The 15,460-nt window shown below is 35.6% G+C and overlaps 1 protein-coding gene across 8 annotated transcripts in view; it reads right to left on the bottom strand.

Annotated features, from left to right (window-relative positions):
- The window catches only part of NOX4 (NADPH oxidase 4), a 146,478-nt gene that overhangs the window by 85,158 nt on the left and 45,860 nt on the right, over window positions 1-15,460 (bottom strand). For 7 of the 8 annotated variants that reach the window (XM_017649759.3, XM_073215906.1, XM_017649755.3 and 4 more), the window contains 3 exons: window positions 4,675-4,891; window positions 2,619-2,783; window positions 2,423-2,485 (listed from right to left, as the gene is read on the bottom strand). In XM_017649759.3, coding sequence (XP_017505248.3) covers window positions 2,423-2,485; window positions 2,619-2,783; window positions 4,675-4,891 — 445 coding nt within the window. The remainder of the gene's footprint in view (window positions 1-2,422; window positions 2,486-2,618; window positions 2,784-4,674; window positions 4,892-15,460) is intronic. The other variant, XM_017649753.3, reaches the window with a different exon arrangement.

Raw genomic sequence — 15,460 nt, 5'->3', positions numbered from 1 at the left:
AAGGGTCAACTATACTATTTTCCCTACTTTTGTGTATGTTGGAAAACACTTATGTAAAAAACAAACAAACCTGTGTCTTCTTTGTATTTGACATTCAGCAACTACGTTCCTTTCTTAATGTATATTCTCTGTTTCATGCTGTGGTGATAAAATGATTTTTGAAATAAAGTCTCATGTTATACACCTTAAATACATACAGCTTTATTTTTCAATTATACCTCTGTAAAGCTGGAAAAAAAATAAAGTATGAAACACAAAGGAAGGTTAATTTCTGAAGTAAATTCTGTACGACCTCAAGATCAGGCAAACTTCTTAAACCATTTAAATGAAGAACATTGTACTTGTGTATTTTCTCCCTTTTCCATTCTTCCCCTTCTCTTCACGTTACCAACTTTATGTTTGTGGAATGTATGGGTTCAGAGAAATGGAAACATGTCTGACAACTCGGAGAACTAAGCTCAGTGCTTCTGACTGTAGTGGCTTCAATCATGGCTTCGTGATTCAGCAGAAATGTTGCACACAAAGGTCTGTTAATCAGATATACCTGCCAAGCATCCTGCTGTTCTCACAGAACAAGGGCAGTCTTATTAAAACACCTTGTAGGGTGTGCATATCCTAGAGGAACAAAGGGCATGACATGGGTACTTAGCTCCCGATGACAGCTGGGTCCAAAGACTGAGATCCCGGGTTTATATCCCATGAAGACCATCAAGTTTTCACTATTCCTCATGAGAACACAGCTCCCCTTTCACTCTGATCATCACCTACCCAGTGCCAGGTGACAGGGTGTCTGGACAACACTCATCCTTCTACTGGAGAAACAAGTATAACGTACTTTCCTCCCTAAGGTAGCCCACTTGCCATCTTTCTTGATGAGATGAAGTGCTGTTAGTCACTTCACTAAATGCCAAAATACCTTTCCTTAATCATTCACAAACAAAAACAGAATGCAAAGTTTGGAGCAACTGAAGCTGGTTTCTGCCTTTTATCCCTTAAATATAGATTTTTTTCTGCCATCACATTTAAAAAATGCATATTTCAAGTGGCAAGCTCACAAAGATAACAAAAATTGTAACCATTGCTGACATATATTTACATGTACCTGACACTTTTCACATTCCAACCTTTGTTCTACATGCTTTACTTGTAGTAGTTCATTTAAACTCATAACACATCTATGAATAGGCATTGTTTTTATCACAATATTACCTTGGGAAAACAAAGGCACAAAAAAAAGGAAGTGACTTGACCAAGGTTTCCAAATTATCAACTTTATGAATACATCAAACCTGGAAAGTGGTTCCCATTCCCAGGACAACTCCGTCCCTACATTTCAGCACTTTGACACCACTTATTTTTCGTCATTCCCTACCATATTTTGTTCAATTTCATTTGCATATCTTAGGCATCTATTTAGATATGTGGTTCTTCTTCTCAGTTACCTCTCTTAGAAACTCAATAAAATCTTAATCTCCATCGTCAATGGAGGATATTAAGGAAATTACAGTACTTTCCTACTGTGAATATTATGCAGTCATTAAAAGGAATGAGACATATATACACATACAGTAACATGGAACATAGTCCAAGACATACTGTTGAGTGAAAAGAGCAACTTATAAAACAAATGATCGAGCAAACAAATGTCAAATAGCCCTATATATGCCAAATATGTAGGAAAATTTCTGGACAAATAGATGTCAAACTCTGAAGAAAAAGATTAGGAAGTAGGGGAAATAAAGAAAAGTTCCTATCTTACCTTCTATACTTCGAACTATTTACTTTTTTATAATAGGCTCATGCTATTTCCATAAAGAAAAAAAAGTTAAATAATGTTAAATAATGTGCTGTAGACTAAAAATATTTGGTGATGCCATTAATTAAGTCAGATCTCCACCCTCCCCTGCCACACCACCATTTTTTATTCTATTTTAATTTTCCAATTTTGTTTTCCTTTCTGTTCCTCATATACATCCTGGACACCAATTACACTGGACTTTTTCTTTTCTAAATGCTGCCTGGATTTTTTCTTTTATGCTTCCACCTCAACTCATAGTACCCTCTTTTCCCTAAAATCCTATCTCTCTAAAGAAATCAATGCACATATTATATTTTGGTACCCACTTGAAAAAAGTAAATTTGCAAACACCTAGGAAATTTTCTGCATTTTGAATCAACAAGCTTTACTACGTTTTAAACATATTACTTCCTGAATTATAAAGAGTCAGAAAATAATACGTAACAGTTACAAAGTTTCTGAACAGATAATGATATTTCTTGTAGGAAAAAAGGCCTTACTTAAACATTTAGGGTATTGTGACAGCCTTAAAAGATTTTTAGAATGAGGTGGAGTACACATATAAAAAAGAAAAAGATGTTTTTCATTATAACAGTTTTTTTAATCAAAAATTAAATTTCTTACCATTGTGAGGGTAAACGGATGATTTTCTAATGCAGACACACTGGGACAATGTAGAATAATATACTAAAAAGCAACAAACATAATTTTTAAGTGACCAAGAAAGAAGTTCAAGTATTCCAATGATGGTACTTCTGCTAATTTTCAAAAATTATATAAGGATAAAGAGTATTTTAAAAGTTACTAAATACTGACTCACCTGGCCAGGTCTTGCTTTAAAATTGTCTTTGACCATTTGGATTTCCATGACATCTGAGGGATGACTTATGACCGAGATGATGGTGACTGGCTTGTTGCTCCGGATACACCTGTAAAGTCTTTCGGCACAATACAGGCACAAAGGTCCAGATATCCAAAGCCAAGTCTAATAGAGAATTTTTGAAACACACTTTAAGAAATACTTGAATTGTAGGAATCTTTATATCCTGCCCAATTGCTGATTTTACTGTGGTACATTACAGTAGTAATATTTAATCTTCATTTTAAAATATAAAACATAAAACAAAATGAATCAAAAGTGACATGCTCACTGCAAGTTATTCAGACACGACTAAAGTGTAAAATTAAAAGTGAAAGTAATGTCAAGACCCTAGCCTCAAACCATTGCTCTAGATACAGCCACCATTAACAGGTAAGCATTACATTGTTTCATGTATTTTTCTGTGCACATAATAGGTAGTGCATTTACACAATATCTTCATACAAAGATAAAAGAAAGGGAAGTTAAAAGTTCTAATAAATCAGAAGATGGTTTTAAAAGAAAATGTGCAAGTCCAATATTTGTTAGAAAGAGAAAATCCTACACATTTTAATACATATAATATATACAGAGAGTGTACATATACATAATGTATACATGATATAAAATATATACATGTGTATTTTTGAAATATGGGTTATAGTAAGCATGTTTATAGCATACCACTTTTACTTTTGCTTATGTTTACATAATAAATATAATGTGTACAGAAGATAGTATTTAGAAAATGAAAAGCATGGCAGTTTTGCATGTGCGCCTAAGGACAACAGCATACTCTCAGAAGGGCAGAAGCCTTTGTGGCCAACCCTCCTGCAATAGCATGCTATTTCTTTTTCATCACTTGGAGGCTGCCAACCCAGACTTATTTTAATGGTCACTTTTTAAAGCTTTATTTACACAGTTATTCCAGACCTTTCTCCTTCCATACAGACAGATCATGCCTGTTGCTGTATGGAGTAAGCCCCATACTGTGCAAAGTCATCACAGAACAAGCTGCGCAGTGCAGAGGCTTGCAACTTTGAGACAGTCTCTGACTGTTCGAGCATCAGGTTGCACATCAGTAAAAATCACAATACCTGCTCTGCCTAACACACAGCATTTGTAGGGAGCCCAGGAATGTTCTGAAAACTGTCAAGTCTAACAGAACTCCAGAGCATTATTATTAGGAATAATGACCACAAGACTGGCACACTCAATCCGAAGTCATCGACAGATTCTACCTTTTGACCCTTCTTTTTTTAAAAAAGACATTTGATATCATTTTCCCCTACTTTCGCTCGATGTAGGCAAAGGGTGTGATTCCCCTGAGGGCTGCTGCCAGAGCCAGGTGGAACCTTTAGGGCCCTTATCAAACTACTCACTGAGTTTTTTAAGAAAGATGTTTTCCAAGAGTAAGCATTTTGGTCTAAGACCTGGTTTTACACTACTTCTGCCACACGTTAGTCTGTAGAGTTTGCTTAAGGTATTTTATGTATTTAAGCCACATTTTCCTCATCAGAAACTCAGGATGACAGTAACTGCTTCAAAGACCTATTGTGAGTACGGAAAGAATTATACTTACAGGGCATTTTAGCACAGTGCCTAGCATCCATATTAAGCATTAAATAAATTGATTTCATAATGTATTATTTATAGTATATATAATATTGTATGATAATATTATATATACTATAATCAAAATTAGGATTAGGATTAGGTCTTTCACCTTTGTTTTTATTATTCAACCTATTTTTTTCCATGGATATGCAAATACTATACAGCCAGTTAAGCAGCAATTTTCTATTTCTGTAATATCATAGGTCTTTCTCCTTGAACTATCAGTAGGCTATACTGGAGTAAAAAGCACTAACTTGCTGTTCAAACATCCTGAAATGTTCTATTCTACAAGAATAATTGTTTTCTATACCTGCAAAAACATGTTTAAATGCAATGCTGATCAGTAGTTATGGGAACATGGACTTTGCAGAGACCATCAAGGACAAAGATTTAATCTGACCTGTGGAAAATTAGCTTGAAACCTTGGCTCTTCCATACAGATCTGCACAAATGTGTTCTGGGTAAGCTCCTCTGGTCTTGAAAGTCCTCCGGGAAAAGATGCATGAAAATGTTCTGGGAGATACCCTGGTAAGTAAATATTCTTGCGGTTGGTTCCATTAAGATGGATGCAGCCAGGAGGATGGGTATCTAAATTAGTCTGATACTTCAGCAGCCCCCTAAAATTAAATTAAGAAAAAAAAAGATGAAAAAGAGATTGAAATTCAGGGGCCCAATATAAGAAGATAACCTTTTTTTCTTGTTAACGTTACACAGCATTTATCTGAAGAGTGTCCCTCATATATCTTACTTAGGAGCAATTGAGAAATCTTAAAATTTTTAATAAATTCTTTACTATGAGACCAAATCAGAATTTTTAACCTCCCAAACAAATGTCACAAATACACTGTAGAGGAGACACATAACCATCTTTCCAAATATTCTTGAATTTTATAGCCTTTAGAGTCTATTAGCCATTCACACAAACATATGCAAGTTTTCACTTCAATAAACACTATAATGATGATTAGTTTTGCTCTATCTTCAAACACAAACTAAAAAGAATAGGGATCACATTTGATTTGTCTAAGAATGGATAAAATTGGCCTTTCTGATTTACAGAGAAATATACAAACATAACAATAGGAACTAGAAGCTTGCACCTCCCATGGTATAAAAATAATTAATATACAGGCAATTAGAGCTTACACCTATTTACTTTCCAATTTCTCCATTAACAAGACCACATAAATAATTACTCAAATAAATATTTACTCAAATATTCAATATTTACTCAATATTTACTCAAATATTTACTCAATATTTACTCAAAAATTACTCAAATATTTACTCAAATTACTCAAATAAATAAATAAAGAACTCAAAATAATTACTCTGGACGGAGTGCCTAAAACCCTAATAGCCCATTCTAATTCTTTCATATTTCATGACATTCTAAAATAAACCATCAAAATTTCTGTGTCGTGTATTATTTATCAATGACAAGTTAAGTAAGATCTACCTCATGGGGATAATGCACCAAATGATAAGATTGTAAAGAATATCACAACAATCACGGCTAAATAAGCAAATCTTGAAGAAAAAAGTAAGATTTGGAAAAGCATTTGAAAAAATTTTCAGTGTGTTTTAACTTTAAAAATAATAAAATTTTGGTTTCTAAAATTATTTTTCCTGGTTGTCTAAGAGTGTGTTTTTAAATTACCCTGTATGCTCCCAAATACTTAATTTTAGTACATTAAAGAGGTATATATTTAAGTACATCCCAGCTGTATGATTCTATAATGATTTTATAAAGATACTATTTTAAAATGACAAAATGTAACATGAATAATGATACTAAATAAATATAATATGTGTAAGTCTGGAAAAGCCTGGCCAAGGCAGTATGTGGTGGAATTTGCCATCTATTCAACATGATGGTTTTCCTTTTTCCCCTTCTACATTCAATTCCTTCTCTCTTTTTTTTATTTTGATTTTTTCTTTATAATTAATCATCATGAAGTCATTAGAAAGCATATAGCACCTGTCAAGAGCATCTGAACAGTGGGCTGTATTGCATAACACCCATGGTAGGCCACACACATTTTTTAAAGTAATGCAGTATAGATTACAGCCTAGGTACAGAATAAATTAGTGTATATTATAGAAATGTGAGCCAACTACATAATCCTTCATAAAGCTCTACTCATATAATACAACTGTTGTAGCATTATACTTGGAAACCCCATTAATTTGATTCAGCTTCCATTACAAGTTGCTCCTGTTGATCATCTCAGAGTGGTGGCTGACAGGTAGGTAGTCCAAAGAATCTCAGGTATTTATTCTACTGGCTATAATCCTAACAAATGTTGACTTAACGCACTTGGCACTACTTTAGGAGGTTTGACAGAGTTCAGAAAAGGAGTAAAATGTGGCCCTTCACTCTCCAGAAACTTAAAATCTAGTTTAGAAGAAATCTTCGTAGAAGCTGAACATAAGCCAGACCCCTGTTAATTGGAACAGCGTTTTAATAATGCCTGGTAGACACCAGGTCTAATACAGAGCAAGTGATACACATATTACATTATCCTCACCACAACTGCATGAAATAGGAATTACTATTCCCATTTTACAAATTAAGAAATCATTTTAATTCATTACATAACACTCAGTATCACACAGCCGATAAGTGGCACAGCCAAGATTTGAAACCAGTTCTGACTCAAATTCTATATTCTTATCTCTCACTATATAGCAGGTTAATTCACTGGGTCCTCACAAAATACCTAAGAAAAAGGTAAGAAAGGAGATATTTATTGAGAAAGCATGTCAGGAATTGTTTAAACATCTATTTCTCAAACATGAAAACAAAATAATCACACAAGATAAGGGTGTTTATCTCCTTTACAAAGATGAGAAACTTAAAGCTTTGTTTAGGAAAGAGATTAACTAAGTAGTAGTCAAGGCATTTGATTCAGAAACCACATCTCCCTCACACCAAAAACCTGTATCATGCAAAGCAAATCAGCTGGTTAAAGGAGAAGGCATCAAAGAAAGAGGTTCAAAATGTGTGCGTGTGTGTTCTGTTGGCAGGGGGGCTTTTCAGACAAAGGATTGTGATTTATTCCTTCTCCAAAGTCGTAACAGTGTGTAGGTGGACCCCACCCCATGTGCTAATGTTCCTTTGAATGGTAAGTTGTTACTTACGCAGGACAAATCTTCCAGCCAGCTCAGTCAAATGAACAGTGTTGCCATTCTTGGTATATAAAGTGGCACATAATATTCTAAAGTGCCTTTTAATTTTGACAGCTTTATGTTATTTTAAACTACTCTCAAGCTAAATGGCATAGGCTACCTCTGTCTTTAAAATCCCATTAAAATGTTCTTTTCTTTGTCTCAGTTTGTAATTGTTGCCATTAAAGAAACATGGATAAGAAAGAAAGGATATAAGATGTATGGACAGACAAGAACAAGAAAAAGTATCACTCATCAAAAAAAAAAAATCAAGTACAGAATCTCAGGTTATTGAGCTGAATTTGGTGGTGTAGATACTAGTGGGTTCCCACGGAAGGACAAAGGCAGATTTTGAATTCAGTATTGGAAAGACAGGTATTAGGCATGCCAGACAAGTGCTTGATGTTTCTATGCCAATTTCCAGAAACTTCCTGACAAATTTGTGGTAACAATCAGTGGTCCCATCATAAAATGACTGAAAACAGTCAGAGCTGTTAAGTAATCTACCCAAGACCTCCCTGTCAGTCAGTGGCTAAGTCAGAGGCCAAAGGCCATACTCCTCTCCCCTGTACCAGGTCCACTCACCCTGCAGAATCCCCCTTCTGCGTAGGGACATTATCTTGACATTAAAGACCAATGTAGGCATTGAACAAAAATGTATGAGTCTATTTGGTTATAGAACTGGAAAAGGAGATAGTATATTTCTACCAAACCAATGATTTTGTTATTTTTCCAGTTCAATTAAATGCAGTAACTTTCTTTTTCATTGTAAAAGTAACTTACTTTTTTATTTCACCAGTAAAAAATACAAGTGTTAATTTCTTTACTAGCATAGAATTTCTCAGAATTCTTAGAATATGCATTCCCAGAATATAAAGTTTTTAAAAAATTATGTTTCAAGACCATTAAAATAATTTCATTTTGAAGAATTTTGAATAGGAAGGTAGACTAGATATTTTGGCTCCTTGAATTGATAGATAAACACCAGATATCATCTCTTTAACCCATGTACTTCACTGTGACCACATTAGTTAAAATTTAGCTGTATATTATTTATGGTTTTCATGTGTTTACAATTACTTGAATCTCTGCTACCTATATTTATTTCAGCAGACATGATATACATGGTTTTGAGAAGATTGACAAATGCAATCTTTCCAAGTACGTCAGAGCTTTAAGTAACATGTAGTTCTGTGCACCGACCAATCCTGATCTTCCTTCTTGCATCGTATCACCCCCAAGATATGCCTATTTCGCATTTATTATTCTATTAAGTTCTGAACTGTATTAATTTAAATAAGGCCACTGCCTTCAAAAAGCTTACAATTTAGTACACTGCTCTCCAACAGAATTTTCTGCGATGGTAGAAAGGGTCTAAACCTGTGTGATCCAACATAAAAACCACGACCTACGTGTGGCTATTCCGCAAGTGAAATGTGGCTAGTGCAATTTTTCATATTATATATTTTTAATTCATTCAAATTGAATAGCCACAGCACAACTATAATGGCTATTATCGCACATGAAAGCAGAAAGAGGAAGTACATGGATGTACAATGACCTCTTGAGAGTATATAGAGATGGTGAGCTTTATGAAATTCTGGGAAGGGCTTCATGGAGGAAGCAACGTGGAGATTCCAATAAAGACTAGGAGAATGGCATTCTAGTATGAGGGAGCAGGACAAACAAAGGCTCGTGATTTTTTCCCCCAAATCAGTGGAAGAATTTATGTCTTATGCATTTGTACATCCCCCACATGTCCATTCTCACTGCCAAACCCTGTCAGACCCTCAGCAAGTTTCTTGCATAGCTTCTTCAATGCACTTGTAGTGGATTGATTTTAAAGGCAAGTAACAGCCACATAATTTGTTTGAAAACAGCAAGTGCATCTGAAAGCTAAAATAAACAGAACATTCTTGGATGCATGGCTGTATCTCTCATAATTAAATGATAAATAATTTGAAAGCAAAAACCAGGAAGGGAAAAAGAGGTTAGTAATGGTAAACAGAGAGTTTTGTCAATTTAAGACCAGAATATAGTAGGGGGCAGCAGAAGAAGGCACACAGACTGTCTGGGAATTGGAATGCTTATTACCAATGTTTTATAGTTGTATTGTATTATGTTCCAAAGAAGAGATTTGAGGTCTCTTTGGAGTATCTACTGTTTTTCTTCTATGAGAAATCAAGGATTTTGTGGTGGATCAAAATACATGGTTGTGGATACTACTGCTTTTGCACTCGTAAGGATTTCAAGATGTGTGTTCAACACACACTCAACCATATTTCAAAAAATAGGTGTGTTCCTCATTTTCCTTTTTATCTCCTAGAGGCATTATAGTCACATCATTTTTTAACTGCCTGGCTATGGCAAAGTCATGGAAAATAACACACACAGAATACATCTTACTAGGTTATAACACAGAAAGCACAAGCACGCACAAAAAATTTATGGCAGAAGTTAAATATTACAAAATACCATGCCTGCCAAAAAAGAGAATCAAAGAATCACCCCTGCTGCAAATGCATGCTAAAAATTTCTAACAAATGCAACATTATTTATGTGATCTTTATGTTTGTGGTGATATTAATCCTATTCAAAATGGAGAGAAAGAAATCCTTGTCCCATGAGAAAACTACTTTTTTTCCTATTATTCTATGACACACAGAATGTTTCATTTCTTTTCAGAAGAAATATAACAATTTGTTTCTGGCAGTTCTTTTTAGTTTGCTTCAAGTACAAAGACAGAGAGCTTAAGAAAATACACCCAAATCCAATGTTTTAAAACCCACCGGCATTCACTAGCCTCGGTAAAATCCACTAGAATATACACACTTAAGGTCCAGGGTTTGTCTACTGCCTCTCCTGTTTTTTTGGGTGCTTAGAACAGTGCCTGCAATGTATAGCCAGTGTTCAATAAATATTTATTGAATGAGTGAGTGAAGGACTGGAAGTGTACAAGCAACTTTTTGTTATGGTTGTTGTTGAAACACATGATTGAGGAGTTATCTGGTTTTCACAGACACAGAAGTTCAAATTCATATTCCAACTTCAAAAAAGATGCTTAAATTTTAGCAGATGGCATTTAGCAAAATAAACCATGTGTGTCCATTTCCTTGTGCAGGAAATACCATTAAGTCAGTCTGCAACTTTCATAATCCCTCTTTCCCCATGAGTACTGCGAAGTCCAACTTGAGATCTCAGCGCTGCCCTGACTCTGAGACAGTTCTAACTTAAACAGGGATGTTATCAAGAGGGTCAAGCCTACCTGTTAGCCACATCTTTAGTGCTTTCTCAAGCTACAGATCCAGGGTGCCTCAGGGAAACCCTAAGTATCTGGGTACCCATCCAACCAAAGCTATACTCTCATCCCCACGTTGTCTGGTCTGGCCAGGATTTTACCTCTGCCCCTTTCTTCCCTCGGCTCTTAATACCGATACCTGAGGGTACTGGCATCCTGCAGCTTGGCTGAAGCACGCACTGCATCTACCTCTTGCTGGTGGTACTGCCCAAGGTACAAAACTGGGCAACACAACAGGACCAGCATCATGGGTGGGTGACATGTGCAGCCCCACAGGACCATGCGCTTAGAAAGGCACTGTGATTGCTTCAATGCTCTGTGGTCACCACCTTGAAATGCTTAATAATGTTTGATCAAGGGACCCCCGCATTTTCATTCTACAGTGGGCCCCGCAAATTAAGTATCCTGCCACAGACACCATGCAGGTGGCAAAACTAAATACTGGACTCTAAAGACATTGGATCAAGACGCAAACCTTCCCTAAGTGTGTGAAGTTAAAAGACACCATTTTACTGTTTACTCGGCTGAAAAAGTGAGATAATACCTGTCTTGCTCTACTTCACAGGTATATAAGGGAAAGGACTTGTACCTCTCAAGAAGATAAAAATACATAAGCATCCATATTTCTTAGTATTTCATACTGTCTCTTAGTATTTCCTCTGTTTTCAGGCTTTACTAGAAGGGCAGTGGGGGATAAAAGAATTACTTTACATTTCAGAAAAACACTGATCTACTGAAACAGTCTTAAAATAAATGTACTCTTGTTTCTTTTCCTTCTGCCTGAACTTTCTCACCCTGTACCTCTAGCCAGAACCACTTGTTATTATAATTTAGGCCCCAGGAGAAAAACTGAGGTTAAAATTATGTGAAAAAGTATTTGGTCTGAAACTCACTATTTATATCCACAAAGTGGGAAAGAGGTCAGCTCACAGTTTGGTAGATTAAAAATTCATTAATAAATGTAGCTTATAACATAAAGGAATTGATGTACATGAAAATGCTTGGTATCCATCTATCTATCTCTACACGTGGTATCCTTACAGGAGAAAATAATACATGAGAGAAAATACTACCTCGATTCCCATCCCCACTTTTATCCTGGCTTTCAGGATAAAAGAACAGCAAAGGTAAATAAATCATTAAGAACTTTGTCCAGAATTATTATATGAAGAAATCATTTTTTACATAAAAAGGAAAACCAACCCGTGAATGGGAATTGAGAAGTGGCAAAAAATACATGTCTTAAAAGTCACAGTTGTATAGAACATTGTATTTATTAACATATGAAAATATGTAAACACGGTATGAAGGGGATTTGGTTTCCACCTAAGAAAAACTTAACTCCTCAGGAATTTCATCCACCCTATCTATTGAAATAAGAAATTAAAAAAATAAAAGGAGTGAAAGAAAACAAACAGAAAGATGAAAATTTTTCTTCCTGTGATCCAAAGAATTTCCAGCCAAAAAAATCCCCCACAAAAATGTGCCAGTCTACAATGCAGCCCAAATAGTCAAGACTTAAAAGCTAACTCATCTGACCCTGGAATTGATGTTCTAGCTACCATAACAACTTAGGACCTAGGGAACATTAACCGTAATTGGCAGTCCCAAGATGGGAATCCCAGGTATATTTAAACAAATGCACAGATCATTTGTTTATCGTTGGCGTCAATGCTTTGATAATTAAAGAAAACTGGAAGGGCCTGAAGGACAACACATTCCTAGTGAAAAGCCAATGAATACAATTGAACTTAATCCAGCAAATAGTGAGTGATGACTTGGGAAAGGAATCCCATTGCTCCAGATGGATAAGAGACATTCCTACCCTTAAAGATACTGCAGTTTACCCAGGATTTGTCTCTCGGTTGTATTTTCTTTCTCATACAGGAACTTGCAGGTCCATAATGGGGGGAGGCAGGAGAGAACACGGGAATTTTCTATAAGTCACCTACAACTTCAGCTATAAACTGACTTTCTCCTTTTTACTGATGTAAACACAATGTTGGCTACAGGAAGTGGTACAAGGACACCGTGTGGCAATAAGACTCTTGATAAGACTATCTCTTCCAGTGTATTTTTATTGGCTCTAGTCTAGAGTCTAGCTTTTTTCATTCTTATTTTTCAAGTTGCATGGAAAAATTTCAGAGGTTAAAGTACACACACATATTATTTTATTATTAGATTTATTATAAAGTTTTAAGTGCCATAAAAAGGTGGTATATTTTTAAGAGATATTTATAAAGCAGTACCAAAAAGAAGGTATTTTCTTTGTACTCTGTTTTCTGGGGGGACTAAATTTCATCTTAAAAACTTTGGAATCCATGGACCTTATAAGAAAATTGAATTCCTTACTCAAAACACACAAGCATATACACAAACACACTCACCAACTTAAATAGAGAAACTGGAAAGATATCCAAGATCTTCACATGATGTGAATCTATTTCATTTGTAAGCAAGGGTATCTTCCAAACCATGAATAAATAATTCAATGATTCAAGAAGAGGGTAGGAATTAAATGCATAGATTCAGGGTTCAGACTGTTGATTCAATCCCCAGTCCTTTCAGGAAAGCTAGGTGGCTTTGGACAGTCACTTAATGTATCCTTTTGTGTCTCATTTTTGCATCTGTAAAATGAGAACAATAATAGTACTTACCTCAGAGGGTCCTATATTTTTTTAAAAGTCTCTTTATCTGTGTGTATGCATAGTGCTAAAAACAGACTTGTCACATCACTATTATCTAAACCTTGGAAATTATTATGAATAGTATCATTATTATCCTCTCAAATGATAATGAAATGGACAGGCCCATAACTATATGTGCTAGGTAAGTTCTCCTTTCAGGTGAGACATAAAATGCCCCACTGGTTCTTATTCGCCTCCCTTAATCCATTATTTTTAACTGGATAAAACTTAAGCAATAGATATAAAACATGTAAATGTAATATTATAGCTCTCTAGTAAAAATGTAGCTTTCAGAGGCTTCATTCAGTTCAGTATTTTTAAATTCTTTTGGGCCATATACACTCTTGCAATCTAGAGAAAAAAATATATAGACATTGCCTAAAGCCATAAATGCACGTGTGTATATTATGCATTTTATATATATATATATATATATACATATATATATATATATATATATGTATGTTACGTGTGTCTATGTTTGCCTTCAGGAATTCATGGATCCCCTGCTCCCATTCAATGATTCCTAGAGATTATGAATCCAAGTTGACAACTCTATTGAAGGGGAAGTAGGATTTGTGGTAAAAATAACTAGCATCAAATTTACAATAATTATGTCAGACCCATCAGAAATTAAGCATCTACAAAGTATTCAGAACAGGTCATTTGTAAGAGTGATGGGTAATATGGAAAGATTTAGCCATGATCACTTTGGTAGAAAATTTTTTGGTAGAAAGTAATTTTTGGTAGAAAAATTCCTATTATAACTTCAAAATTGGGACAAAGCCAGGCGAATCTACCATGTCTATTATTTTAACGTTCTGAACTCACAAATGCCCATGGAGCCCTATTTAAAGTAAGGTCTCCTTTTGTGATTCTGACTCAAAACCTACCTGAAAAGCAGTCCAGTGGCATCCATAGAACTTTCCCCTACGCCTGGGAATAGGTACAGTAACCATATATCCTGGTTTATCCATAGCCATTGCTTAATTATTAATAGCATCCCATTTCACTTTCAGAAGTTACGGTTGGACAACAAATTACATAACCACTTCAAATTTAGAGGCAAGGCAAGGGAAACCAAGTAGAGGGAAATAAAGTTTTCTCTTTCAGGGCTAGAACAGAATTGGTTTAACATACAACCCCTGGGCTTTCCTTTCCCTGGACTTCACCAAGTTCCCATTTGATGTTCTAAGAAGAGCAGGTGTCTCTTCCCAGTGGGACCACAGGAGCGTCTCCTCCTGCCACGGCAATGTGGATGAAGAGACCCAGAGGGCAAGTGGCTTCTAAAGGAGAAGATACTTGGAAATCAGCACCTTTTAACATTTAAGCTTACTGCATAAATACCTCCAACCCCCCATAGTAGCTCCTTAATTTCCTCCTCCTAAGGACATAATAAAGGGATGATAAGCCACTACAGTAAACCTAACTTCATAAATAGTTGTCTAACCCTGGTTCACTTCTTGAGCCTAAACTCCTGTGAAGCTGATAGTGCCTCGGGTTCGTTAATACCATTGTTGCCAAAGGCTGCTCACTGTGTTCCTCTGGTTGAAGGAATAAATGTTCTTAGAAACATCACATAGAAAACCATTCCTTTTACCTCCCCTAGAAAAAAATGATTCAAGCTGAATATAAATCATGTTCTACAATGAGCTCTTGTGAGTATGTAGACCCAAATGGCAAAGAGCTCTGTTTAAAAGAATAATCCAGGTATCATTTATATCATAAAATAAGGTCTAAGTTCAGCAGAGCTGGCACAAGAAATTGTTTACACTATTAATTGGTTCTCATTGCCGTACATACATTTGAGGAGGACCTTTCCCTTCTCTTTTTTCACAATGGTCACATGATAATGCCTGTCTCATCTAAATTAAAAAAAATACAATTATTGCCCACAAACGCTCCTGAGCTAAAGCCAGTGAAGTGTTGAATATGGTAAGATTGAGAGGCTGGGGTGCCAAATCTCATTTACAGGCATTCCCTTCACATGCCTTTCAAAGGAATAGGGCGAGGCTGTTGGCAGAGGCTCT

This window comes from Manis javanica, chromosome 11 (genome assembly GCF_040802235.1).
Source record: "Manis javanica isolate MJ-LG chromosome 11, MJ_LKY, whole genome shotgun sequence".
Classification (NCBI taxonomy): domain Eukaryota; kingdom Metazoa; phylum Chordata; class Mammalia; order Pholidota; family Manidae; genus Manis; species Manis javanica.
This window is presented reverse-complemented; position numbering and strand designations above follow the sequence as displayed.